Source organism: Crotalus tigris, unplaced genomic scaffold (genome assembly GCF_016545835.1).
Source record: "Crotalus tigris isolate CLP2741 ecotype Arizona unplaced genomic scaffold, ASM1654583v1 scf7180000024437.13266115, whole genome shotgun sequence".
Taxonomy (NCBI): Eukaryota; Metazoa; Chordata; class Lepidosauria; order Squamata; family Viperidae; genus Crotalus; species Crotalus tigris.
Genome location: NW_024100606.1, coordinates 6,588,343 through 6,615,027, shown reverse-complemented (window position 1 = coordinate 6,615,027; position 26,685 = coordinate 6,588,343). Strand labels below are relative to the sequence as shown.

Genomic DNA, 26,685 nt, shown 5'->3' with positions numbered 1-26,685 from the left:
ATATTATTAAAATCACAAATACGAAAAAAGACAAGTTCATAAAATAATCATAAAATGTAAATATAAATTATCAATTATCTCTTTAAGTTTCACAGCCTTTTCTCATTCTATCGTGTTGCTAACCATTGATAAAATTTTTCCCATGTTTTAAAATAAATTGTGTCTTCTTTCTCTTTCATTAATCTATCCTTTTCTGCACATTCAAGTATTTTTGTTATTATAATCTGATCAGATGGTAAATTTTTCCAAAATTGGGCAAATATTATCCTCGTGGCTGTTAACACATGTAATATTAAATACTCATTCTCTTTTCCATAATTCAAGCTTAATATTCCTAGCAAACAGAGTTCTGGTTTAAATTCTATCTGAATTTTAATCATCTTTTCTAGCCACATATGAATCTTAAACTTTAACCAAAATTTCTTAGCATTAAGGCATATCCACCAGAGGTGGTAATAAGTGCCTGGTTGTTTACATTTCCAACACATATTTGATACATTTTTAAATGTTTTCTCTAATCTAACTGGTGTCGTGTGCCATCTATAAAACATTTTATATACATTTTCCTTGTATCCAGCTACTTTAGTAAGTTTAATATTTCGGTCCCATAGTTTTTGCCAATCTTCTAAATCTATAGAATAACCAAAGTTCTTTGCCCACACTATCATTGTTTCTTTCACTTGTTCTTCTTCCATTTTCCAGTTTAACAAAAATTTATACAGTTTCTTAATCAAATTTTCATCTGTTTTCAATAGTATTTTATCTAATGGTGTCTGTTCTTTGTAAAATCCTATTACTTTTACATCTTTTTCATATCTTGTTTGAATTTGCAAATATGACCACCATGTTAAATCAATACCATTTTGTTGAAGATCTTGCCTATTTTTAAGTTTTCTTTCTTTATCTAAAATGTCTTTATAGACCACAAGTTTATCATAGTTAATTAAGTTTGGATATGCAAATGCTTCCATTGTTGAAAACCACTAAGGTATTTTCATATAAATTTAATTTTTAATTTTCTCCCATTCTGAGAGTAGTACATTCCTTATAGCGTGCGTTTGAAAGTATTTATGTGCTTTATTTTTCTCATACTATAGGAAAGCGTGCCAACCCAGTTGCAAATCATGTCCCTCTAAATCAGCGGTTCTCAACCTGTGGGTCACGACCCCTTTGGGGATTGAATGACCCTTTCACAGGGGTCCCTAAGACCATCGGAAAACACATATTTCCAATGGTCTTAGGAACCGAGACACCGCTCCGCATCCGTCTCCGCATGGCCTCCTCCACCATTTGCAGAGAGAGAGACAGAGAGACACTTTCGCTTCCCTTCTCTCTCTCTCTCTCTCTCTCTCTCTCTCTCTCTCTCTCTCGGACTTACCTCCTGCAGGGCTCCTGATTGGCCCTGCACCCGGGTGCCCCACCCCCTGGGAGAAGCATAGCCAGGGCTTCGTGGCCTTGGAGCCGCCTGGGGAAGCCCCGGGATCCCTGCTGGGAGTGGCCCGCTGGGGGCTCCGCTGAACGGGCCAGCCCTTCCGCAAGCCGCGGCCCAAGGGAGACCAGTCCCTGCGATCCCCAGCCAGCCCGACCATTGGCCCCGCTGGCTGGGAAGGCGCGCCAGAGTCCAGGCTGCCAGGAAGGAAGAAGGAGATGCAGCAGTGGTAAGAGAGGAGAGCCTCCTCCTGGGGCCCAGCACTGGCGGCGGCTTCCTTGCCCTCCTCTTCCTCCTCCCCTTCTTCCTCCTGCTGCCCCCAGGCAGCTTGGGCAGGCGCCGGGACAAGAGGGGTGCCTGGGGGGGAGCAGCCGGGCTGGCGGATAGGCTGGCAGGGGCCGCGCGGCACCAGCCCCCACTGTGGCTCCATCGATGGGTGGAGGGCGAGGCTGGGCGACGCGGAGTCCCGGCTGGGGCAGCTGCTTCCTCACCCTCCTCCTTCCTCCTGCTGCCCCCCAGATGGCTCGTGCGGGCGCTGTCCCCACCGCGGATCCATCGATGGGCGGAGGGCAAAGCTGGGTAGCGCAGAGTACCGGTGGGGGCAGCAGCCGGGCTGGGGGCAGCGGGGACCCTGACAATGCAGCCGTAAGAGAGAGAGAAAGAGAGAGGGGGAAGAGAGAGAAACAGGAAAAGAGAGAAAAAAGAGAAAGAGGGAGGAAATGAGAGAGAGAAAGAGGAAAGAGAGAGAGTGGAATGAGGGAAAGAGGAAAGGGAGAGGGAGAAGAGAATGAGGAAAGGGAGAAAGAGGAAAGAGAAAGAGAGAAAGGAAAGAGAAACAGGAAAAGAGGAAAAAGAGAAAGGGATGAAAGAGAGAGAAGAGAGAAATGAGAAAGAGGAAGAGAGGAAAGAGAAAGAGAGAGAGGAAAGAGAGAAAGAGGGAGAGGAATGGCGCTTCTCCAACCAGGTTGGGCGGAGCCGGCAGAGCGGCCTTGCTGCCCCCCCTCCCCAGCCAGCTGGATGGGGGGTTAGGGGTCACCACAACATGAAGAATTGTATTAAAGGGTCACGGCATTAGGAAGGTTGAGAACCACTGTTCTAAATAAAGCAGTCGTTTATTTCTCAGTGTGATCCATTCTTTAAGCCACAACAAAATAGTGGCTTGGTAGTAGAGTCTCCAGTCTGGGAGCCCAAAGTCCCCTCTATCTTTTGAGTCTTGTAACAGTTTAATTTTAATTCTTGCTTTTTTCCCTTGCCATATAAATCTCTTTATTGTTGCATTTAAATCAGTGGTTCTCAAACTTTTTAATGCCGTGACCCCCAACTGGTCGTAAGTCGAGGACTACTCAACTGGTGCAGCACCGTTTGCAGAATGGGACTTTTGGCGGGCTCAGCAGGGCAAAGACAGCCTGGACAATTCCTATTGGCTTTTGAAAGCCAATAGAATTAGACTCTATTCAAGAGAGTCTATTCTTTTGGCTTTCAAAAGCCAATAGAATAGAAGGGAGTAGCACAGCTAAGGAAAAGGGGGGAAAAATGGCGGACTGCGTTGTTTGGCGACCCCCGTGAAATGGTCGTTCGACCCCAAATGGGGTCCCGACCCACAGGTTGAGAACCACTGATTTAAATCATCGGAAAATTTCTGGCTTAGTTTGACAGGAACCGTCTGAAATAAAAATAGCAGTTTAGGTAAGATATTCATCTTAACAGTCGCTATCCCTCCTAATAGTGATAATTGAAAGTTTTTCCACTTCTCCAAATCTTTTTTATTTGTTTCAATAGTCTTTCATAGTTGTCTTCTTTTATTGTTGTATATTTTGATGTTAAATAAATACCTAGATATTTAACTTTTTTGGCTATCTGGAGATTTGTTTTTTAGATTTCTTATTAGTACTTTAGTCTTTTCCCTATTTATTTTCAACCCAGCCACTTCTCCAAATTCCTCTATTTTCTGCAACAGTTTAGTGGCTGTTTCCAAAGGCTCCTCCAAGATAAAGACCAAATCATCTGCAAAAGCTTGTAATTTATATTTCATTTTTTTTTATCTCCAGCCCTTTGATTTCCACATCTTGTCTAATATTCCTGGCCAACACTTCCAATGTAAGAATAATAACAAGGGAGACAATGGGCATCCCTGTCTTATGCCTTTTTTAATATTAAAGTTAACTGTATAGTCTTCCTTTAAAAGTCATCTTTGCTGATTGTTTATTGTAAATTGCTTGAATTGTGTTTATAAAATTTTCACCAAAATCCATCACTCGCAGCTGATGAAACATAAATTGCCAGATAAGATTATCAAAGGCTTTTTGTGCATCCAAAAATATCAGTGCCATTTGTTTCCCCGGATGTTTTTCATAATATTCTAATACATTTAAAATAATTCTTAAATTGTTCTTTATCTGTCTTTTAGACAGAAAACTATTTTGATTTGAATGGATAAATTCATTCAAAAATTTCTTCATTCTTTCCGCTATTATTGCTGTTTTTATAGTCCACATTTAATAGTGATATTGTAGTTCTTAATTTGTGTGAGATCAGTATCATCTTTAGGTATAAGAGAAATATTAGCTTCTGTCCAGGATTTTGGTATTTTCATCACCGAAAAAGTTTCATTACAAAGATCTTTCAATATCGAGCTTATTATATCTTGTAATGCTACATAAAATTCTGCTGGGAGACTATCGGGTCCCGAGTTTTATCCTTTTTTTTTTTTGTCTTTTTATAACCTCTGTAATTTCCATCATTGTTATTTTCTCATTCAACATATGTTGGATGTTCTCTGGTATCTTTGAGAGGTTTGCTTTTCTTAGATATTCCTGTATTGCCTCCTTAGAAACCACCTCTGCCTTGTAAAGTGTCTCATAATAAGTTTTAACAATTTTTTTCAGTGCGTCATTATGACAATGTATTTCGCCTTTTGAATCTTGTAATTTACCTATCAGGTTTTTTTCTTTCTTTTTTCAGTCTATATGCAAGCCGTCTTCCTGGTTTGTTGGCATTTTCAAATAAATTCTGTTTTGAGTATATTATCTATTGTGCCCTTGTCTCCCATCTTCAATAAGTTTAGTTTATGTTTTATTAATTCCATTTGTATCTTCAGCTTCTTCTTTTGTGGATCATTTTGTAACTGAAGTTCTAAATTCCTAAATTGTTCTTTCAAATTAAGCTGTATTTGTCTTTTTTCTTTATTCTTTTTAGCAAGGTAAGTTATAGCCAAGCCTCTAAAATATGCTTTCGCGGTATCCCAAAGATTTTGAATAGAGGTTTCTTCTTATTTATTTTTTTAAAAATTTCCATTTCTTTTGTTGCAAACTGTAGAAATTCTTTTTCTTTCAGTATTGATTTATTCAGTGACCATCTTAATTTTTTCCTGGTTCCTTTCAAAGTCATTTTAATTGGATTATGATCAGCCCAAATATTAGGTTCAATTTCCACCTCTTGTATCATAGTCTTTAAATCATATGAAGTCCGATCATATCAATTCTTGACCAGGATTTATGCCTATTTGAGTAAAATGTATATTGTGCTTTCTCTGGATTCATTTCTGTCCATATGTCTTGTATACACAATTCATCTTTCATCTTTAAAAAAGACTTAGGTAGGGTATTTCCCCCTTTTTTCCTTTGTTTATAACTTTTATAGTCCCGTAATGCATCAACTATTACATTAAAGTCACCAAGTATGCAAAGATTTTGATAATTTAACTCTACTAGTTTATCATATAATTGCTGAAAAAACTGATCCTGTTTCTCATTGGGAGCATATATTACAACCATCAAGATTTGTTTTTGATCCCATGTAATTTCCACCATTAGTATTCTCCCTTCTTCATCAGCATAAATTTGTTTTGGATTCCTCTTTTCTTTTATATAAAATGCTATTCCTCTTTTCTTTTGTTGTGCTAAAGAAAAATAAAGTTTACCTATCTTTGATTGTCCTAAAATTTTGGAATGTTGTCTTTTAATATGTGTCTCCTGAAGACAAATTATGTCCATTTTCAATTTTAGTAGTCTGTTAAGTATTTTACTCCTTTTTGATGGGGAGTTAAGACCATTTATATTTATTGAAAAAATTCCAATCTCTGGATGTTGCCAATAATTAATGGAGTGTTTTAAATTACTAGGATGACTTTTCTGTATGACAACAAAGATGTGATAAGGCATGATAAGTAATTGGAGAAAATTTGAATTTTGTTTGATGAATCTGAATGAATTAAGATTTAATATTATTTTGTTATTTTAAAGAGATGGATTGATTCTGGGATTACATATATATAGGGCTGATTAATATTTTATTGCTATTAGGATAATTATTGTGTAGTGGAAGAAGAAATAAATGAGATTGGTGATAAAATGAGGAATGTGGGAGATTAAGAATTAGAATTGATAATTTGTTCTTTTAAACTTAGACTATGGTAGTAAACTGATAAAGTTATAAAACAGGTTTAGTAATAGAAATTTAAAATAGAAATGGAATATTTAAATGTATTATGTTAATCAAGGGAAATAGAGAGGGAATAGTGAAATGTATTGAGTTGACTTGTTTATATATGTTTTTACTTTTGAATGTTGGACCACCCAACCACCATGGTGGGTCTTGAGTACTTTTTCTTAAGAATTTTAAAAAAACCCAATAAAATGTATTATAAAAAAAATTCCAATCTCCTCCATAATTTCAATTATATCTAGACCTCAGTCTTCTAGGGGAGCTGATCTGTCTCTGCTCTTTTGGCTTTTTTCAGCCGTCCGCCCTGGGATGTGTCAAAGCCAGCTGAGACAGCGAGCAACAGCTGTCTCGCGGCTTGGAACCTCTCTCCCTGGGCGAAGGGGAGGAGGTGAGCTTTCCTCAGATACTGTTAGAGCTCCCTGAGACCCCAAAGCTTTCTTTTTGGTGGTCGGAGGGTGAGAGCTCCCACGGAGTCTGAGGTGTCCTCCACATTCCAGGATGCCTTTTCCCTGATTTTTATCCAGGGCAAAGCTAGACGCTGCTTCCACATCTGCGCTTAAAATGAATTTGTGAGTAAAATTTAAAGCAGACAGAGCTGACCAGGAGAGATTAAAATGGTGATTATTTCGAGACTTTAATTCTGGAAAAGAATTTATCTTTTCCTTTTTTTTCAATTAAGAGTGGTGAAAAATGGCGGTGAGATGTTGATTCTTTGAGTGAAAGGACCGGAACTTTATTTGAAACAATGTAACAGATTTTGTATTTATATAAAATGCAAGAAATTTCTTTTTTCTTTTAAGGGGGCTTTTGTCTTTTTTCCTCCCCCCTTTTTTTGGTATTTGTTGATTTTATAAGATTTTAGCAGACTTTTTAACAAGTGGTCTTAAAAATAAAATGGCTTCAAAGCGTCTCAGAGCTTCTATTGTTTCTAAAGCCTCGATCTTCCCGGTAATGCAGACAGCTCAGCAAGTTAAGTTTAAGTTACCACCACCTTCTCCATCGTTACCAGCACGTATACTTAAAGATTTACAGGATGCCTTGGGAAATAAGGCACGACAGATTAAAGAAGAGATGGAGAAATTTCTTGAAAATAAAATTAGGGAACTGAGAGAGAACATTGCATCTGTGTTTCAAAAATTTGTTGGTCATATAGATCGTCTAGATGATCGTATTGATGATGTTGTGGAAAATTTTGAAAAACTGGAAGATCGAATTGATAAAGTAGAAAATAAGGTGGAAATAACACAGGATGAAATTACTATGTTACAATATAGAGACATGGAATTTGCTTTAAGAATAAGGGGAATGAAGGAAAACACGTAAGAAGATTTGAGACAAGTGGTGGTAAAAGATATAGCTTTCATTTTGGGGGCTGAGTCTGAAGAAATACTGAGAGAGACGGAAGAAGTTTTTAGGGTTAATTCAAGGGTTGCGAGGCAGAGGAATTTGCCATGAGACGTAGTTATTTATTTTTCTAGGAGATCACTTCGTAATGAAATTTTACAGGCTTTTTATAAGCAGAGATTTCAAATTGCAACTTAAGGTGTTATAATTTTAAAAGAAATACCTTCAAAAATTCTTAGAAAAAGAAAGGATTTTGCTTTTTTGGCTGATGAGCTCAAAAAACGACAGGTCCGGTTCAGATGGGAGATACCGGCTGGAATAGCGGTGAATTATGCGGGGATTTATCATAGACTTAATACAATTTCAAAGGCGAAAGATTTTTACACTTCTGTTTTGAAGGCGGGTTCTCCATCATCTTTGCGACCTGAGATTATAGAAGAAAAGTTGGAAGGGCAGCCAGTTGATGTAGGAGACATGCAGGCTGAACCTCTGCCGCAGTCTCTTGTGACAGAAGATTTTTTAAAGAAACCGACAATGACTCGTGCAGCCTATAGACGTAAAGTAAAAGAACAGCAGAAGGCGGATGTTGGAATAAAGAAAAGGATATGATGAACTTTGTAGTAGTTTTTTTTTTTTTGAGATAGAAGATGTTTTAAAGGAATAGTGAATGATTTGTGTAATATGTAGATGTAAAAAAAAGAACAATAAATGTTAGTTTAGCTGGTAGTTTGATTTAATATGTTTTAAAGGAATAGTGAATGATTTGTGTAGTATGTAGATGTAAAGAAAAAGAATAATAGAAGGTGACAATTTAGTGGAAAAGTTTAAATATTTGGGAGTATATATATTATAAATTTTTAATTTAAAGTGTATAAAAATAATTATGAGATATTATGGGTAAATGTGTAAAAGAATTTAAATTCTAATGATCTCTGTTGGTGAGAATTTTAGTGATTAAGATGAATGGTTTGTTGAAACTTCTTTTTTTTTATTGAGAATTTTTAAAAGTTTTTACAAATAACAAAAAAAGAACCAAAAAAACAAAAAAAACCAAAACAACCCTCACCCAACCCCTCCCAAACCCCCCCCCCCGCCCCCCCGAGCTTCCCAGAGCTGAATAGAGGCTTAATTAAAATTTTAAAAAACCTAAACAAGTTTTAACAACTTATAAAATAGTTAATAATAAAATATAAGTGACATAAACATTAAAAAGAAAAAATACTTAAAAAGGAAAAAAGAAAAGAAGAAAGAAAGAAAGAGGAAGAAAAATAGGAAAAAGAAAAAAAAGAAAAAAAGAGAAAACAATCCATAAAATATCAAAAATTATATACACGTTATAAAAAAGCTAAATGATATTTTTTATATCCAATTTATGTTGTATAAAATTTATCCATTTTTCCCATACAACAAAAAATTTCTCTTGCGATTGCTCCTTTAAAAAAGCCGAAATCTTTGCCATTTCCGCCAGATAGGAAACTTTAAAAAACCACTCTTGCAAGGTAGGCAAAGATTCCTTCTTCCAATATTGCCCTACTAACAGCCTTGTGGCTGTAATCAAATTTAACATCAATATAACCTCCTTAGCATCACAATCAGTAACAATACCTAACAAAAATAATTGCGGAGTAAATTTTACCCTTCTTCTAAAAATTCTTTGAATATTCCACCATATCTTAATCCAAAAAGCTTTTATATTTTTGCACGATCACCAAATATGATAATAGGTGGTTTGTTGAAACTTCTTAAGTAGGAGGGTATTAATAGATTTACTTAGGGGTGGGGAAAAAAGCAAATAGCCAAGTTTATCGAATGTAAGTTTGTTGGTTGGGTCATATTGGAGGGGAAATTTTGTGTTTATTATGGATGAATGGTTGTTTAAAAGAAATGTACACCTCAGTGTGGAGAAGATGGATAAATTACATGTAAAGTAAATATGGGTTAGAGTTGATATGGGATTAAAAAGTATTATTTAGATTATGAATAATTTTTAGTTTTTAATTTGGAATTGCTTATATTGTTTTTTTAATTTGCTTAAATTTGTTTTGTATTTGAGTTAAAGCACATTATTGATTTTGTTATTTGTATAGTTGGATAAGTTTATTTAGAATTTGCTTGTTTATTTGTAACCCTGTAATCAGCTCTGGGAAGTGAGGGAGGGAGGGAGGAGATATTATTTTAGGGGGGGGGGGATATTGTTAAAAACTTGTATAAAACTTTTCAATAAAGAAAAATCTTCTAGGGGAGCTGATCTGTCTCTGGTCTTTCGGTCTTACATCTTCCTCTGATTGCATCTTTTTTGATTCTCCCTCCTCTGATTGTTTTGATGCTCCTGCACCCATTGTCTCTTCCGATTTCTTGGGTTCGGCATCACCTTTTTCTAAGAAGGCTCTGTGATTGTTAAAAAATTCCTCTGTTTGAAATGGAGTATCTATTCTGTATCTTTTCAAGTCCCAGAAGATTAGTAGTCCTTCTGGGACCAGCCATTTAAAATTCACTCCCTTATTAAAGAGTTTCCTCATTAAAAATTGATATTCTCTTCGCTCTTCTCTTATCCTTCTGGGAATCTGTTTGAGAACTACAAGTTCTTTATGTTTATATTTCAGTGGTTGATCTCTTATCCCTCTCAAGATCTCATCTCGTATAAATCTTAAGAAATCTTACATGGACCTCCCTAAGAATTCTATTTCTTCTTGCGTAGCTTGAGTTCATTCTGAAAACCTGATCTATTTCTCTTTTCATTAGATCCATTTCCATTCCAAGCAATTCTGCTAATAATTTACTCATAAACTCCAACAAATTCTCATCTTTCTCTTCTACAATATTTTGAAATCTTAGAAAGTGTGATGCATTATCCATCTCCATCATGGTCATGCTGTCCTCCAATTCCACATTCACTTGCACCAATCTCTGATTTTCCTCTTGCAACGCTTCAATTTTCTGGTCAACCACCCCTGCCTTATCTTCTATTTTTTGCATTCTTTGTTGCCTGTTGAAAGTTTTCCATTTTTTGATCCATTTTAAGAAGATCAATTTTCAAATCTTTTTTCATTTTCATTTTCAAATCATCAATATTTTTAGATTGAGCTGAAATTGCTTGGAGTATCGCTTGGGTATCTATCTGATGAGAAGTAGTGATTGATTTCTGAATAGCTGGACTCACCGAGGTAGAAGCGGGGGCTGAGGAACCCTTCCTCACCCCTTTGGCTCAATTTGAGGCATTCATCTTTTTTTTTTTTTTTGAAACACATTTTATTGTTTTTTTTAAATCATCTTCTAAATGTTGTACAGTGGGGCAAAAAAGTATTTAGTCAGCCACCAATTTTGCAAGTTCTCCCACTTAAAAAGATGAGGCAGGCCTGTAATTATCATCATAGGTAAACCTCAACTATGAGAGACAAAATGAGAAAACAAATCCAGACAATTACATTGTCTGATTTGGAAAGAATTTATTTGCAAATTATGGTGGAAAATAAGTATTTGGTCAATATCAAAAGTTCATCTCAATACTTTGTTATATATCCTTTGTTGGCAATGACAGAGGTCAAACGTTTTCTGTAAGTCTTCACAAGGTTGGCACACACTTTTGCTGGTATGTTGGCCCATTCCTCCATGCAGTGATGTTTTGGGGCTGTCGCTGGGCAACACGGACTTTCAACTCCCTCCAAAGGTTTTCTATGGAGTTGAGATCTGGAGATTGGCTAGGCCACTTTAGGACCTTGAAATGCTTCTTATGAAGACACTCCTTCGTTGCCCAGGCGGTGTGTTTGGGATCATTGTCATGCTGAAAGACCCAGCCATATTTCATCTTCAATGCCCTTGCTGATGGAAAGAGGTCTGCACTCAAAATCTCACGATACATGGCCCCATTCATTCTTTCCTGTACATGGATCAGTCGTCCTGGTCCCTTTGCAGAGAAACAGCCCCAAAACATGATGTCGCCACCCCCATGCTTCACAGTAGGTATGGTGTTCTTTGGATGCAACTCAGCATTCTCTCTCCTCCAAACACAACGAGTTGTGTTTCTACGAAACAGTTCTACTTTGGTTTCATCTGACCATAGGACATTCTCCCAATCCTCTTCTGGATCATCCAAATGCTCTCTAGCAAACTTCAGACGGGCCCAGATATGTACTGGCTTAAGCAGGGGAACACGTCTGGCACTGCAGGATCTGAGTCCCTGGCAGCGTAGTGTGTTACTGGTGGCTGCCTTTGTTACGTTGGTCCCAGAAGGGTCATTCACTAGGTCCCCCCGTGTGGTTCTGGGATTTTTGCTCACCGTTCTTGTGATCATGTTGACCCCACGGGGTAAGATCTTGCATGGAGCCCCAGATCGAGGGAGATTATCAGTGGTCTTGTATGTCTTCTATTTTCTAATTATTGCTCCCACAGTTGATTTCTTCACACCAAGCTGCTTGCCTATTGCAGATTCAGTCTTCCCAGCCTGGTGCAGTTCTACAATTTTGTTTCTGGTGTCCTTCGAGTGGTCTTCACCATAGTGGAGTTTGGAGTGTGACTGTTTGAGGTTGTGGATAGGTGTCTTTTATACTGATAACAAGTTCAAACAGGTGCCATTAATACAGGTAATGAGTGGAGGACAGAGGAGCCTCTTAAAGAAGTTACAGGTCTGTGAGAGCCAGAAATCTTGCTTGTTTGTAGGTGACCACATACTTATTTTCCACCATAATTTGCAAATAAATTCTTTCCAAATCAGACAATGTGATTGTCTGGATTTGTTTTCTCATTTTGTCTCTCATAGTTGAGGTCTACCTATGATGACAATTACAGGCCTCTCTCATCTTTTTAAGTGGGAGAACTTGCACAATTGGTGGCTGACTAAATACTCTTTTTGCCCCATTGTATTTATTTGTAATCCACCAAAAAGCCCAATGGCTAATTATAATTCACTACATAGCCTGATGGCCACTTATAATCCAGTGCTCTCCTATTACCAGGAGACAAGGCCAGGCGTAGTTTAAGGATAAAAAAAGAAAAAAAACCCAAATCCTTTAGAGGAATAAAAAATAAATAAATCTCAAAGCCATCCACTGAGGGAGCAGAATGGGCAAAAAAAGAGGAAAAAAATTAGAGAAAAAAAAAACCCGCCACAGGAAAAAACAAACAAACAAAAAAGACAATAGTAATAAATCAATCTGTAAAAGGCAGAAAAAAATCAAACTGTCAAAAGAAAAGGGAAGAGACTTCAGATAGACAGGCAAAAAATAAAAAATGAAAATAAAAGTTGTCAAGAAGAGATAAATACTATCCAAATTATAGTCCAATCAAACTTTAACTGCAACCAAAATAGAAGAGAGCAAAAAAAAAAAATTTTTTTTTTTAAAAAAATTCCCTTCTTCCTTTGTATTTTCCCTTGCTATGGGAAATGTACAGCTAGCCAGGCAGTCAGATAAGAAGCTGAACAGTCTCTCACAATAACTTTAAAGAGAGATAAGGATATCTGGGCATACAGCTAAATGTCTGGGCGTTGAGCCAAGCTCCACAATTAAATACACAGCAAACAAAGGAAAGAGAAAAAAAAAAATACAATATAACCACCAGGGGAAAGCTGATTCTTTTCCAGGAGTTTTTTGAAAAAATATTCAGAGTAAAAACACAGTTTTGAAGTTATAAAAAGAAAAGAATAATTAGAGTAACTTTCCAAATAAATTCTCTTTAATTTTTTAGATTTCTCCAGCCAAAAACAAAGTTTAAAATAGTCCCAATTAAATTTCTTCCTTAGCAATGGAGTCGCTTAAAATGCCGCCTGTACAGGAGGGGGGGTGAGGGAAAAAATCCTCCTTCCTCCCTCAAGCTTCCAGTTTTCCAGTTAAAGATAGGCTATTTCATCAAAAGGTCCACTTTCCACAAGGAATAGAAAATAATCTCAACAACTGGCTACTTGCTGTCAAAATCAGCTGTTTTCTGTTCCCAACATTCAGCTGTTGATAGCGACTCGCATAAATGCAATCCGCCTTTCTTTTGCTGGTTCCAGGTGCTGCTTTGGGTTTGGAGAGCCAGCTACCGCTGGCTCCCGTTCCCCAAATATTCACCCTTCAACAGCCACCCCTCCAGGGTGGCTTTTAGCCCAAACAGGCTCGCCAACAAAGGAATTTCAGACCCGGGAAATGGACAATCGTTCCCCCGGGTCTACACCCAGCGGCAACCGGAAATCCTCTCCAAAAAAGCAAATGACTTTTAACAGTCTCACCAACAGTTCCAAAACAGCTACAAACTCGCCATACCAGCAAAGATTGTTGGTCGTATGTTAACTTTGTCCCACTATGTTGCTCAAACACATTAAAACCTTCCTGATCATGTGGCTTACTTCCTTCCCAAAACTTTTCACCTTCGAGAGACAATGTAGCTGCGCCGCCATCTTCACTAAAGTAAAGTGAATGACAATTTTAAAGTGAGTCACCATGGTCATTAAGCAACTCATGTTGAATCATATAGTTGTTAAGCAAAACAAGCTTATCTAATAGATATTTTTTTGCTTTTTAAAGTTCATTGTAACTTTGGTCATTAAACAGCTGATCAGAAGGCAAGTAATTATTTACTTCCTTAATTGAAAGGACTTTTGCCAATATACAACATTGAAAAGGGGGATTTATACTTGTACTTATGACCATTGTAGCATTCTCATGGCCATGTAATCATGATCCGGGTACTTGACAAATATATTTAGAGTGGTTGCAGCATTCCAGGGTTATATGATCACCATTTGCAATCTTCCCAGCCAACTTCTGACAAGCAAAGTCAGTGTGGGAAGCTGGATTCAGTTAACTGCAGTGATTTTCTCATGGCAAAAAAAGATAGCAATATCAGATATGTCTCACTTAGCAAATGCAACAAAAATTCTGGTTCCAGTGTGTTCGTAAGTCAAGGACTATATGATGAATAGGATACATTATATATTATTTTTTTCCAAAGTAATACAGGTATATTCTTTTCACAGCATTTCTTTTCCATGTCAAAAACATCAGGACAAAAGGCAGCCAAATTTGTTATTAACACACATCCTGAACTTTTTGAGAAAGACTATGCTGAACCTCCCATTCAGGTAAACTTTACACTCTTTATCTAATACATAATTCACATTTATTACATACAGTGATATATTTCATATGCATTGAACAACATCACTTCCTCAATTAATCCACTGCTTGAATACTATACAGTAAAAATAATTTAACTTGAATTAGTTAAATTCATAATTTCTCTGCTTAGGCACAGTCCTTTGTTCTGTACTAGGATAAAGGCACTTAAGCCCATCCTTGTCTTCTATCTTTCTTTCTTTGCTACGTATACATTATTGCATAATTTTGTATTGTGCTGCCTGCACACATTTATGTTCAAGAATATAGATAATCTAGCAATATTGTGAGATCCTCACTCAGGGCATAGTCTCTCCCTAAAAATTCCGAAAGTAAAGAATCACTAGTGGAAGAATCAAGAATAAGGTTTGAAGGGCAAGGTCACTTTTACAATAAACATAAGAAATCTTAATAATAAATAATATTATCTGCTGTAAAATCTAACAAATCAGCCCATTATATATAGAAACCACAGGGTTTAAATCTGTGTTTAAATAGTTACGAACTTGCTGGGTCTAGCTGCCACAATTAGCAATTTGTATATTTTTACCTTTCAGCGTGGAAGATATTTGCAATGATACTGGTTCTGACTAGGGTTAGGGTGAAGCTTGAACCCAGCAAGATCAAAAACAAAGAGCAAACAGAGTTACAATAACTGTGTCCAGATTATAGTTGCTTCTCTTGCCCCAAAACATGATACTCTTAGTCTGTTGTGCCATGTAAGCAGAAGAAAGAGTCATAAGATTGAATCAGTATGTCTAATATGTATAAGATAGCAAGAGAGCTAATTCTGCTTCAATGTTTTTATTGCCAGAATAAAGATCTAAACATGGATTTATACCTGAGTTTGGTCATTCACAGAATTCTGTCATTGCTAGGGGTCATTTGATTTACTGGAATTCCGTAGTGGTGGAGCACATTAGGATTGCTAACTGAAAAGAGGTCACTCAAGAACAAAATGGTTTAATATCAAATTTAGTAAATTTTCAATTTATTCTTATTAGTTATGTTTGAAATGGCAACATTCAAATTAATTTTCACCATGATGACATATTCTTTATGTATGGGGCATGGCATTCCACTGGGAAAGGAAAAAGTACATATAAAATTAAAACCACTATAGTATATAGATAATGCTTATGACTAATACTTTTGGAAAACTGAAACTTCTGCTTATACACCCCTACTGTTTTCAATTATCCCGGTAGTTTAAGATAGAGAGCCTAAGTCCCAGGCCCAGTGAGGAAGTTTGTTCCTACAATCGTTGCTATTTTCAAAACATGCATCCATCAAAATTAAGAAAGAAGGAACTTCATGCTGCTGTTCCCATCCTGCTTTTCAGTTAAAAAGAACAATAGATTTTAGAATTATAAAATACTTAGACTTACCGATCTCCTTGCAAGTGGCCAAATTCACAATGATATCTTTGTAGAACAGTGGTTCCCAACCTTTTTAATGCTGTGACCCCCCCCCCAACCGGTCGTAAGTCGAGGACTACTCAACCGGTCGTAAGTCGAGGACTACTCAACTGGTGCAGCACCGTTTGCAGAATGGGACTTTTGGCGGGCTCAGCAGGGCAGAGACAGCCTGGAGAATTCTTATTGGCTTTTGAAAGCCAATAGAATTAGACTCTATTCAAGAGAGTCTATTCTATTGGCTTTCAAAAGCCAGCAGAATAAAAGGGAGTAGCACAGCTAAGGAAAAGGGGGGGAAAATGGCGGACTGCGATGTTTGGCGACCCCCGTGAAATGGTCGTTTGACCCCAAATGGGGTCCCGACCCACAGGTTGAGAACCACTGTTGTAGAACATTTGATCCTAATTGTATTGTGTTGTTTCCTTTAGAGTCTCATGCCAAAAAGGTTGGTGTTACAACTTGAAGAAGTGAGTGAGATTGCATTAAAAAATCTAATTCAGCTAAGAAAAGTAAAAGCATCTGTGAATATGTATGATCAGCTTCTACAAGCAGGTACTAGCCTAAATCAGCAGTTACAATAAACAGATTTGGGTGGGTATAAGCTGTTTTAAATTTGCCAAAATTTAACTCCTAATTTAAATTGCCAAATTTAACTTATGAGATGTAACTCATTAGTAAATGCTTATAAAATTAGAGTACCCATTATAATGATAGGTATTATATAAGCTATATAGCTTATATAAGCTATTTTGAAATCTTTATATTCAATTTTAATAATAGAAACTTTTTTTTTGGAGGATTTATACTAAAGTTCATAAAGACCAGCAGGGTTATTGTAGTATATGCAGTTAATTAGACTTCATCACATTTGTGGAAGATACAAAATATTTATGCTAAAAAAAATAGACAGGACAAGATGATCCAGCTGGTTCTGACACTTGTATAATTTGGTTTAGTAAAAAAACATATTAGTTGATTAAATATAATAATTTGAATTATTTTGTGTACATTTACATCCATATTACTTCCACATATATCTCATCTTTTTAAAATTCAGGCTGCTTACAATAAAAATCAGAACTTAAAACCTCAGAATATTTACTGCTTAAATATAAATATAAAATCTATAATAAAACTGCAATTTTTATCAACTGGATCATCAGATATATCATATCTTTGGTATACTAGTTTCGGGCCTTTTTAGTTTGGCCTTTACTTGCATCTATAGTGTCAATTTTTACAACAGAATGATCAGTCTTTCTAAAATAATTGTGTTATGGTATTAATAGATGGCTAGAATGTAAGACAGAACATAGGCCTATGCCCTATCCATAGGCTCATTGTGTTGTGATTCACAAAACTTGTGACAAACTCTTGAGACATAGTTGTTGAACTTTATTTTATTTTGAAAGTGTTTCAGTTCGCCTTTGATTTATTTTCTTCCTTGCACCTTCAGGTAATTTTGCTTTTTTTACTTGTTTGTTCACTGCAACGGATAACAAGTTCCCCCCCCCACACACACACACAATAGCATAACATAGCAGGTTTTCTTTTACATATAAACTATTGGTACACTGGGAGTATCTTAAGTTAAGTCTTTGCTAATATACTGTGGAGTATTTAAAACTGTTTAAAATAGCAGTCTTGGCAATGTTACTAGTTTGATTATGAGCATACTACATGGCAGGGCAATCACAAAATCATACTTTTTTCATGAAGTATAAGTTGGTTGACATACTACTGTAGTCAAGAATGCATCATTCACACACACTGTATAATATATGTGTATAATGTATGTATGTCAAATGTAACAATTGTGACTGACCGTTGATTTAGTTTTATGATATGGCAGTATGAAATATTACAGATTTACTTGGTTTATTCTATAGGTACCATGTTTACCTGAAAATAAGCCCTGGCTTGATTTTTACATGTGCATCCAATATAAGCCCTACCCCAAAAATAAGCCCTAGTTTGGGGGCAAGGGAGGCCTGGCTGCAATGGTACGCTCCACCCCCACCCTAGCTTGATTTTTAGGCATGCACCTCACCCCAAAACTAGGGCTTATATTAGGTCCACCTCCAAAAAATCAAGCTAGGGCTTATTTTCAGGGAAACATGGTACCAACTACAGTGATTCATTTAATAACAAAATGTTTTACAACTTTCTTGTTGCAAAAGTTGCAAAATTCACTTAACAACTATCTCATTTAGGAACAGAAATTTTGGGCTTAATTTTGTTCGTAAGTCAAGGACTGTATATTTTGATCTGTATTTTCTTGTTTATCTTGTGATTGGGACAGCGTACAAATATGCTTAAATAAAGTCCTTTATTTAATTTGTCTTTAATTTATTTGCCAGGCTTTCTTTTACTTAATCCTTTGAGAAAAAAAATTATACCTGCATACTATAAGGACAGTTACATGTATATTATTACATTGGTACAAAGCTTTGCTTGTTACAGGTAATCTTCCACTTACAAGCACAATTAGATCCAGAATTTCAGTTATTGAACAAAGCGTTAAGTGAGATGTGACATGACTGCCTCACTCAGCAACCACAATCCCAGCTCTCTCCTCTGGAGAGGAAAACAGTGGTAAATGTCAGCCTTCCAAAGCCATTGTAATTGCGATCGGTCATTAAACAACCGAATGTAAGTGGAGGATTACTTGTTCTGTTTGTTGTGACATTTCATGTTTATACATCAGCTAATATATTTCTGCATCAGCTAATTCCACTTCTGTGATTTACAGTTCATGGTTTTTGCATTTGTAGGAACAAGTGTATCTCTGGAGACCTCGAACAGTCTTCTGGATCTTCTATGCTTTTATGGAGATAGAGAACCGGATCAGGAGAATGATAGCAGTTTAGAAAAACAAGTAAATAAGGATGGGTGCATTTTGAATAAGGGTATATTTACTATGTATAAAACACAAACAGTACTTTGGATATTTCCAATTGCTGTGAAAGGGAGGTGCCTACCCTGTTGTCCTAGTTTTTTATAATGTATAAATAGAGAATTAGAAATAGCATCGAAAAGTTGTGAATGCTCCAATACTGGAAGTTTTTAAGAAGAGATTGGACAACCATTTGTCTGAAATGGTATAGGGTCCCTTCCAACTGTGTCTATTCTATTCTATTCTTTGGACATGAATTCTCTCTATATAAAGACATTTTAAACAACCTATTTAAGAGAGAATTATGTTAGGCATAGATGTACACATGCTAGAAGGCTAACACTTGAAGTTCTTATGCAGGAAGAAACTCCATCAAGAAGGCAGTGTGCAAGGAACTCTTCTAATTTCCAACAAATTACATGGAGGTATGAATATACTAGCAGCAATGCCTTGAGGTACATTTGCATGAATTTTAATTGGAAAGTCAGGATTTTTCTTATATGTTAAGTAGCTTATTCAAAAATATATTAAACAGATAAATACTATATAATAAAAGTATCTTAATATAACTGTAGCATATTGATTTGTATTTTCAGACTTGCAAGATTTAGTTAATGAATCTTTACAATAAAGTAGAACTAGTTTACTGATTGTGTTTCCTGTCTCATCTGTCTCACTGACATCAGTCTTGCAAATATGAAAGTACAGATTTCCTACCATCTCCTTTTAGCCCAAGAAACTAGGGAGACTACCTGCTGAGCCACTTGCTCCATTCACTATCCGGTTGCAGGCTATGCCCTCTGTTAGATGATTGTTCCCTAGGCAGCATCTCTGTACCCTGTCTCTCAAGGTCTTTCCTATATACCAATGGTCCTCAATCTTTCCACCTTGGTGGACCAGCCAGGCATGGGGGGGTCGTGTGAGTGGCAGGTGCATGCATGCACAGCTCCATAGGTGCAAGTGGATAGAGCTTTGTATGTGAATAGAGGGCACTCACACTCGAAGCTCCACTTGCATGAGTGGAGGGTTTTTGAGCAGAGGTTGGAACTTTGCATGCACTTGACTTGCCCATCACGTGGCCCAATTTCAAATAGCTGCAGTCCGGTAGTGGGCCACAGCCCAGGATTTGGGGACCCCTGCCATATACCATTACAGGTTATGAGCATATGCAAATTTTTGGACAAGTTATTTAAATGGGTCCCCAAACCCCAGGCTGCGGACCATGACCCAGGCCACAGCCCATTAGGAATCGGGCCACTGAAGTGTCAGGCAAGTACATGAAGCTTCATATGCACATGCACAGGATTTAGGTTGCATGTGTATTTCCTCCCCTGCTGTCGAAGTCACTGCCACAGATCCGCAGAACTAAAAATTTGCAGACCCCTGATTTAAAATATTTAATTATGTTTATTAGATTTTTATCCCCTTTATTTTATAAATATTTCTTCTTCCTATTTTCCCCACAATTAACCCTGTGAAGTGGAAAGGGCTGTCAGAGAGTGACTGGCCTAAAGTCACACAGCCAGCTTTCATACCTAAACTGGGATTAGAACTCTCAAGCTCCTGATTTCTAGGCCAGCATCTTGATCACTACATCAAACTGGCTTTATGTTAAACCCCCCAGAAGAAAAGTGAGGTATAAACGTGGTAACAAAAATAATGCTAATGTTATAAAAAAATAGACATGGCTACAAAATTGGATATTGTATACACAGTTTGTCAAAAATACAGTGATGTATAATGCAATGTATGTTTATATCTTGGGAAAAAAACCTGCATATGTGCTGTGCTTAAATATATAGTAAGTATGTAGTAGGCAGACAGCATGAACAGATTTTATAATCACACATTAGAGAATATCTGTTATTGTCAATTAGTATGTTATTTTTTTCTCAATTCTAGGGAAAACAACAATGCTGAGAGAATATTTCACCTAATGCCAGAAAAAAATGCACATTCCTATTGTACAATGATAAGGGGAATGGTGAAGGTACAATTGTAATCTTTCTAACAATTTTGCTTCTCTTTTTTCCTCCAGGTCAATATATTAATAGCTTATACATTTTTTGTCATTACAGCATGGGGAGTGCCAAAAAGCTTTTAACATGTACGCTGATTTGTTGAATAAAAATCTTAAGGGTAAGCTTTAGAACCTATTGCATTAAAAAATGTGCCAATGAGAAAAGCTAGAAATAAGCTGTGCAATGCAGAATTGGTCTGTCCACAGTATAATTACTGCAGTCTTTGCAAGTAGCTTTATAGCTTTGGTTTGTGTGAAAATGATAGATGCTGTATGAAAATGATAACACAGATAATACAGATAGTCCTCATTTAATGACCATTTATTGAACAATTGTTTGAAGTTACGATAATGCTGAACAATGGAATTTAGGCTCAGTCACAAAGTTATGTGCATTTCCACACCACCTACTCTATTTCCCCCCTTCTCTGCTCTTTTGAGCCCCTACACTCCTGGCCCCACCATCCTGCGCGCCACCTCTGTTTTCCTCAAGACCTTGGGAAGAAGGCTTCATTGGTCAGTAGCTACCTTGCAAAGAGCCAGGCTAGCCATGTCTTGTCAGCAGTGGTAACAAAAAGATACTGGCAACTAATGAACCTGAAGGATTCCAGAGGGAACTAGGGGTTTGTTCCTGAGGGTCTGCTGCATGTCTTAGTTGCTGTTTGGAATGAGAGGATGGTGGATGTGGATGAGGATAGGATGATGTAGATCCTATCCAATCTCTCCCATTCTGGGCATCCTATTTCTGTCTATGATTTACAAAGGAGCTGAGGAAAGTGAATGGGAGAAGAAATACCTGGAGAGTCACTGAAGGTCAACAAAGAATGAACTTCACCAACACAGGTCAATCTGCTGTTTAGGCCTATCTTGTGGCAAAAAGACCAGCAAAGCAATAATATTTCTCTGCCGTATTGTGTCTGCAAATTGCCATCCAGCAGTTTTGTTTCAGATGACACAAGATCTTCCAGGCAACAGTAACCTGAACTTTTATCTTCAAGGCCAAGCAGAAAAATTTTCAGAGCATCTGTTAAGCAAAATTGCTGAAATTCATTCTCCGTTAGATATCAGGTCTGGTGCAGGTCTGGTGGAGGTGTCTGGGGCACAATCTTGCCCTGTTTACTGAAAGTAGTTTGAACTTGTTGGGCCTGAGGAAGCAGATAGGATCTTTATGACTATGAGTTTGGCTATCTGCTCCTTATATGCATACCGCTTCTGGCTTGCTGAAGTTGCCTTGAAGGAGGCATGTGGCTGGGTTCTGACAATGATTAATTCATTTTTGAGGAAAGGGGCGATTCTTTTGTCTTTTAAAGAGACATTGGTTTGCCCCCTCAAGAAACCATGGCTGGATCTCAAAGATTTCCAGATAATCTGTTTCATTCAGGGTGTGCTGAAGCTGCTGTGTAACTATCTTTCTTTTTTAGGGAAAGTTTAAGCAGACCTTGAATGAAGCATATTATCTGGACCTCTTTGAGTCAGGATTCAGACCTGGAGGTGGAAAGGAAACAACGTTGGTTTTGTTTATTTGAATAACCTTTTGGGGAGAACAGGGTAGGAATAATGCATCCATCCTGACTATGCTTGACCCTCAATAGCTTTCATTAACATTGACCAAGGTATCTTTCTGAATCAACTTTGGGGATTGAGAGTGGGCAGCATAGTATTGTGTTAGTTTTCTTCCTTCCTCAAAAGCCAATGCTAGTTGGTGCTGATTGGGAGTGACAGATTCTGCCTTTGGCCTCTACTTTATGTGCTGCTGCAAAGTTTGATTCTTTCCCTGTTTTTATTTAATATTTATATGAAACCAGTGAGAGAGATCATCTGCCACTAAGGATGAGCCAAGAGGACTTTTGCACTTTTGTATTGCATGCCAGTTGTGTCCATTTCTGAACCATGAGGCTTTTGTCACAGTTACCTTTCCCTGGTCACCTTTGCATAGACTATTATAATGCACTGTACATGGGGTTGCTGTTGAAGGATAACCAGCAGCGTCAGCCAGTACAAAATGGAGTGGTGTGGGCAATTGTATTGATCCCTAAGAGGACATATGTTACACCTCTGCTTCATCAGCTGCTTTGGCTACCAGTTTATTTTCAGGTCCAGTATAAGGTGCTGGTTTTGAGCCCTACATGGCATGGGTCAGATTATCTGAGGGATTTCCCCTTCCCATTTACATCTACCCATGCCATCTGGAAGGAGAGGAATGTTGTGGGTCCCATCTGGGAAAGTATTCCATTTGATGGGACTTAAAAGTTGAGCTTTTTCTGCTGAAACCCTCTGCACAACATGAGATGATGCTAGCCCCCACCCTCATAGCCTTTCAGAAATCCCTTAAAATGTAGCTTGATTTTTTTTTTTCAGCGTTGGGGATACCTGGGAATGTGTTGGCTGTGTTATATATAATATTCTCCCGCTTATGGTTTTTTTTAATCTATGTTCATTGTTTTAATTGGTTGTTTCAACAGGAGGTTTTATTGCCACTGTGTGTGAGATGAGCATCTCTATAAATTTGACAAATAAGTGGCCATTCTTTAAGTAAGAAGAGAGGGGAGAGATATAACTGATAACATGGCAATGCTGCTTGTGGTCTTAATACATGTCTTCCCTCCCTAGATATAATACTGGATTTCTGATTATTGGAGCATTTGTTTGCAGCAATGATGAATGGCGCAGGGGTACGGACCTCAGCTGAATCATGGGGGCTGAGTGTGAGTTATCTGTGTACCACCATTGCTGGCAAGTGGCTGGCTTTCTGGGACCTGGCTCACATGAGAATTTCGCCTTATACTGAGCTGCTTCAACCATAATATAACGAAATACTGACTGTTTCAACCATAATACAAACAATATACATGCTATTTCTTATGGTATAACTGACTTTCTGTTTGTTTCAGCTGATGTGAGCATCTTCAATGCACTTATTTTAGCAGCTGTAGAAGTTAAGGAAAAATACATTGAGAAATGGGCATGTATTGAAGTAAGGAGAAACTGTTGATTTGAACTTTTCCATAGTAAATATGTAGCTAAAGTTAAATCATATTGTTTTATTATAATTTATTATTAATGCACTTTTATAGTTACCGTATATGCTGGCGTATAAGGCGACTTCCGCGAGCGCTAAAATTGGCGCCAAAGACAGGGGTCGTCTTATATGCCGAGTCGTCTTATACGGCGGAAATACTGGTAGTTTCCGGCGTATAAGACGACGTTCTAGGAATGCGGCTCAGCGATAAAGACGGGGGTCGTCTTATACGCCGGGTCACCTTGTACACCGGCATATACGATAGGTATCATCCACATTTGCTCATTTTCTAATATTCTATGGTTATATACCTAAATTCTGTTTAATCAGTTCAAAGGTTTTAATAATATGTCCTCATCGGTGAGACAGAGTAACTTCTTTTATATAATGATCAGTACAAATATAATGACATAAATTTCAGTATGTGGCATTTGCATTCAATGCATGTGAGAAGGAGAAGTATGTGTATTCATGACGTTTTTTATCTCCCCAAGACCCAGTTTTATCTTATAATTTACTTGTAGAAACAAAGAAACAAATATATTATCTGGCATAAAACTACAGAATACATCAAGTCAAACCCAGCATGAAATCTAATGACATCGTTCTCATTGCATTTATGTCTAAATAAATAAAATTTATTGAGCACCCAACTTATAAAAATGGCTCATGGTGGTATATAAGTTAAATTACTTCACTATATATTAGAAACAAATTGAGACTTAGGGGGAGGGTCAGTTGAAAGGCTTATTTTTGAGACTAGAAAAGGGCTCTAATTGAGTGGCAGATGTTGAGGATGCTATAAACAGATACGTTGTTGCAAAAAACTCAGTGTTACTGTATTTAACTTTGATAAAGCACTTATATTTTGTTATTAATTAGCTCTTATTAGGTGGGGTTTTTTTTCTCAAAAAAATTAGTGATAATGGCAGATCTTGATTAATAATCAACTTGCCCCAAGGCAGAAAAAACGTGTTTTACAATTGTTAAGTTCAGTGAACCTAAAAACTCTGGAAATCTTATTCAAAACTACATCTTGAAAAAGCTCATTTAAAGCAATACAATTAATGAAATTCGATTTCCAAGTAATTTCCAAATGACACAAGGAAACTAGTTACAAGAAAAAGGGCCTTTCCTACTTCTGAGGAGCACTTCCTCAGGTTTACCCAGTGTCTACATTATTTTCCCTTCAACTGTGGGCAGACAACTTTCTTGGGGAGTAGTATTTTTAACACTTATTTAACTAATTATGAGTGTTAATTTTGTGCTATATTTACTATTGGGGGGATTTGCCCATTTTATCAATTTTACGTTCTATGCCAGATTTATCTTTTATCTTTATAATAATACATTTTAAATGATCAGTGTAATTATAGAAGGATATGGTTGATAGTATTCTAGAATGACATTAAACAAATATACGTGTAAATGCTAAGGATTTGTGTAGGGGGACAAGATATAAATACACAATTTGAAGGAATGGGAACATTATTTTTACATAAAAGTTAAATCAAATTCTTGATATTTTGGTTAATAGGACGTGCTGAGGCAAATGGCTGAACAGGATATACAACCAAATTTACTAACCTTTAATTCTGTCCTGAAAGCATTGAAGCAGTGTGGTAAGGTACCCCGGGCTAAAGCTAGATTGATCTTGAATGAGATGAGAGCACTAAATATAGGTAAGAATTTTTATGCAATCTGTAAGATTAATCCAATACTCCTTTTCTGTATTAAACCTTAGTAGTAATATTTCTGTAACTAGGATTATATTTTGAAATTCATCCATTTTGACCTGCAAAGTTATTGTTTAACTAATAATAATAATAAACTTCAGTAAAATTCCTTTTAAAAGGCATACAAAAATATATTGAGACTCTAGAAAGAATGCAGAGAAAAAGCAACAAAGGTGATTAGGGGACTGGAAACTAAAACATATAAAGTACAGTTGGCGGAATTTGGTATGTATAGTTTAATGAAGAGAAGGACATGGGGTAACATGATAGCAGTGTTCCAATATCTCAGGGGTTGCCATAAAGAAGAGGGAGTCAAGCTATTCTCCAAAGCACCTGAAGGCAAGGCAAGAAGCAATGGATGGAAACTAATCAGGGAGAGAAGCAATCTAGAACTAAGAAGAAACAGAACAATTAATCGGTGGAACAACCTGCCTCCAGAAGTTATGGATGTCCAATACTGGAAGTTTTTAAGAAGAGATTGGACAACCATTTGTCTGAAATATTATAGGATTTCCTGCCTGAGCAGGGGGTTGGACTAGAAGACCTCCAAGGTCCCTTCCAACTCTTTTTCTATTCTGTTATTCTGTTAAATACAGTACCTTAAAAGCAGTATCACAGAAAGGATAGAAAATAAAGCAACATAAAAATGTAACCAAATATAAATTATAACTTGAGACCACACACCCCATCTTCCCCCTACACACCAGCATCTTCAATATGGTCCCCCAGGAGCTCTCAAAGATTGCCTCCATTATAACTTTAAGGGAGAGAGGGAACATTACAATATGAAAAATAATCAATTTTACTTTTAAATTATATCAAGTCATTAACTCAGATATTATCCCTGATATGAAATGTTACATACACCTAATACAGTGTAATATATTTTTGTATGTCAATCATGTTCAGCTTTGATTTGTTATATATTTATTTCAGAACCTAGCCTTGCAACATATTACCACTTGCTGTGCATGTCACATAACATTGGTATGTAGTGTCTGTTTTTATAGTCTTATGAATTTGTATAAAATTCTGTTGGAATAATATCTTTCCTGGCTTTTGCTGAATAGAATTTGCTCCAGATTTGCTCTGAATGTGTGGATTTTTTCATACTAAACTCTAAAATAAAATGTTGAAATATTGAGACTCTTTTTAATTACATTATATTTAGCAGAAATTTATGATGCATGGTTCTGAAAGTCTTTGAGAGATTCAGAGACAATCAGGACAATTAAGTCGATTTGCACTTCCATACCTGATTTTAATGTACTAGTTTGTTGTTTTAAAGCCTC

At 36.8% G+C, this 26,685-nt stretch overlaps 1 protein-coding gene and 1 non-coding gene across 6 annotated transcripts in view; both read left to right on the top strand.

The window, feature by feature from the left end:
* PTCD3 (pentatricopeptide repeat domain 3) overlaps window positions 1-26,685 on the top strand; it is a 56,087-nt gene that overhangs the window by 12,831 nt on the left and 16,571 nt on the right. For 3 of the 5 annotated variants that reach the window (XM_039331350.1, XM_039331352.1, XM_039331354.1), the window contains 9 exons: window positions 14,169-14,273; window positions 16,151-16,274; window positions 18,497-18,600; window positions 18,979-19,073; window positions 20,521-20,608; window positions 20,697-20,757; window positions 23,530-23,612; window positions 25,195-25,339; window positions 26,330-26,380. In XM_039331350.1, the coding sequence (XP_039187284.1) occupies window positions 14,169-14,273; window positions 16,151-16,274; window positions 18,497-18,600; window positions 18,979-19,073; window positions 20,521-20,608; window positions 20,697-20,757; window positions 23,530-23,612; window positions 25,195-25,339; window positions 26,330-26,380 (856 nt within the window). Of the gene's footprint in view, window positions 1-6,400; window positions 6,442-14,168; window positions 14,274-16,150; window positions 16,275-18,496; window positions 18,601-18,978; window positions 19,074-20,520; window positions 20,609-20,696; window positions 20,758-23,529; window positions 23,613-25,194; window positions 25,340-26,329; window positions 26,381-26,685 lie in introns of those variants that run through there. The other 2 variants (XM_039331353.1, XM_039331351.1) reach the window with 2 other exon arrangements.
* LOC120302821 lies at window positions 23,287-23,431 on the top strand. Its single transcript, XR_005555235.1, has one exon. It is a non-coding gene; the product is annotated as a small nucleolar RNA SNORD94 (small nucleolar RNA).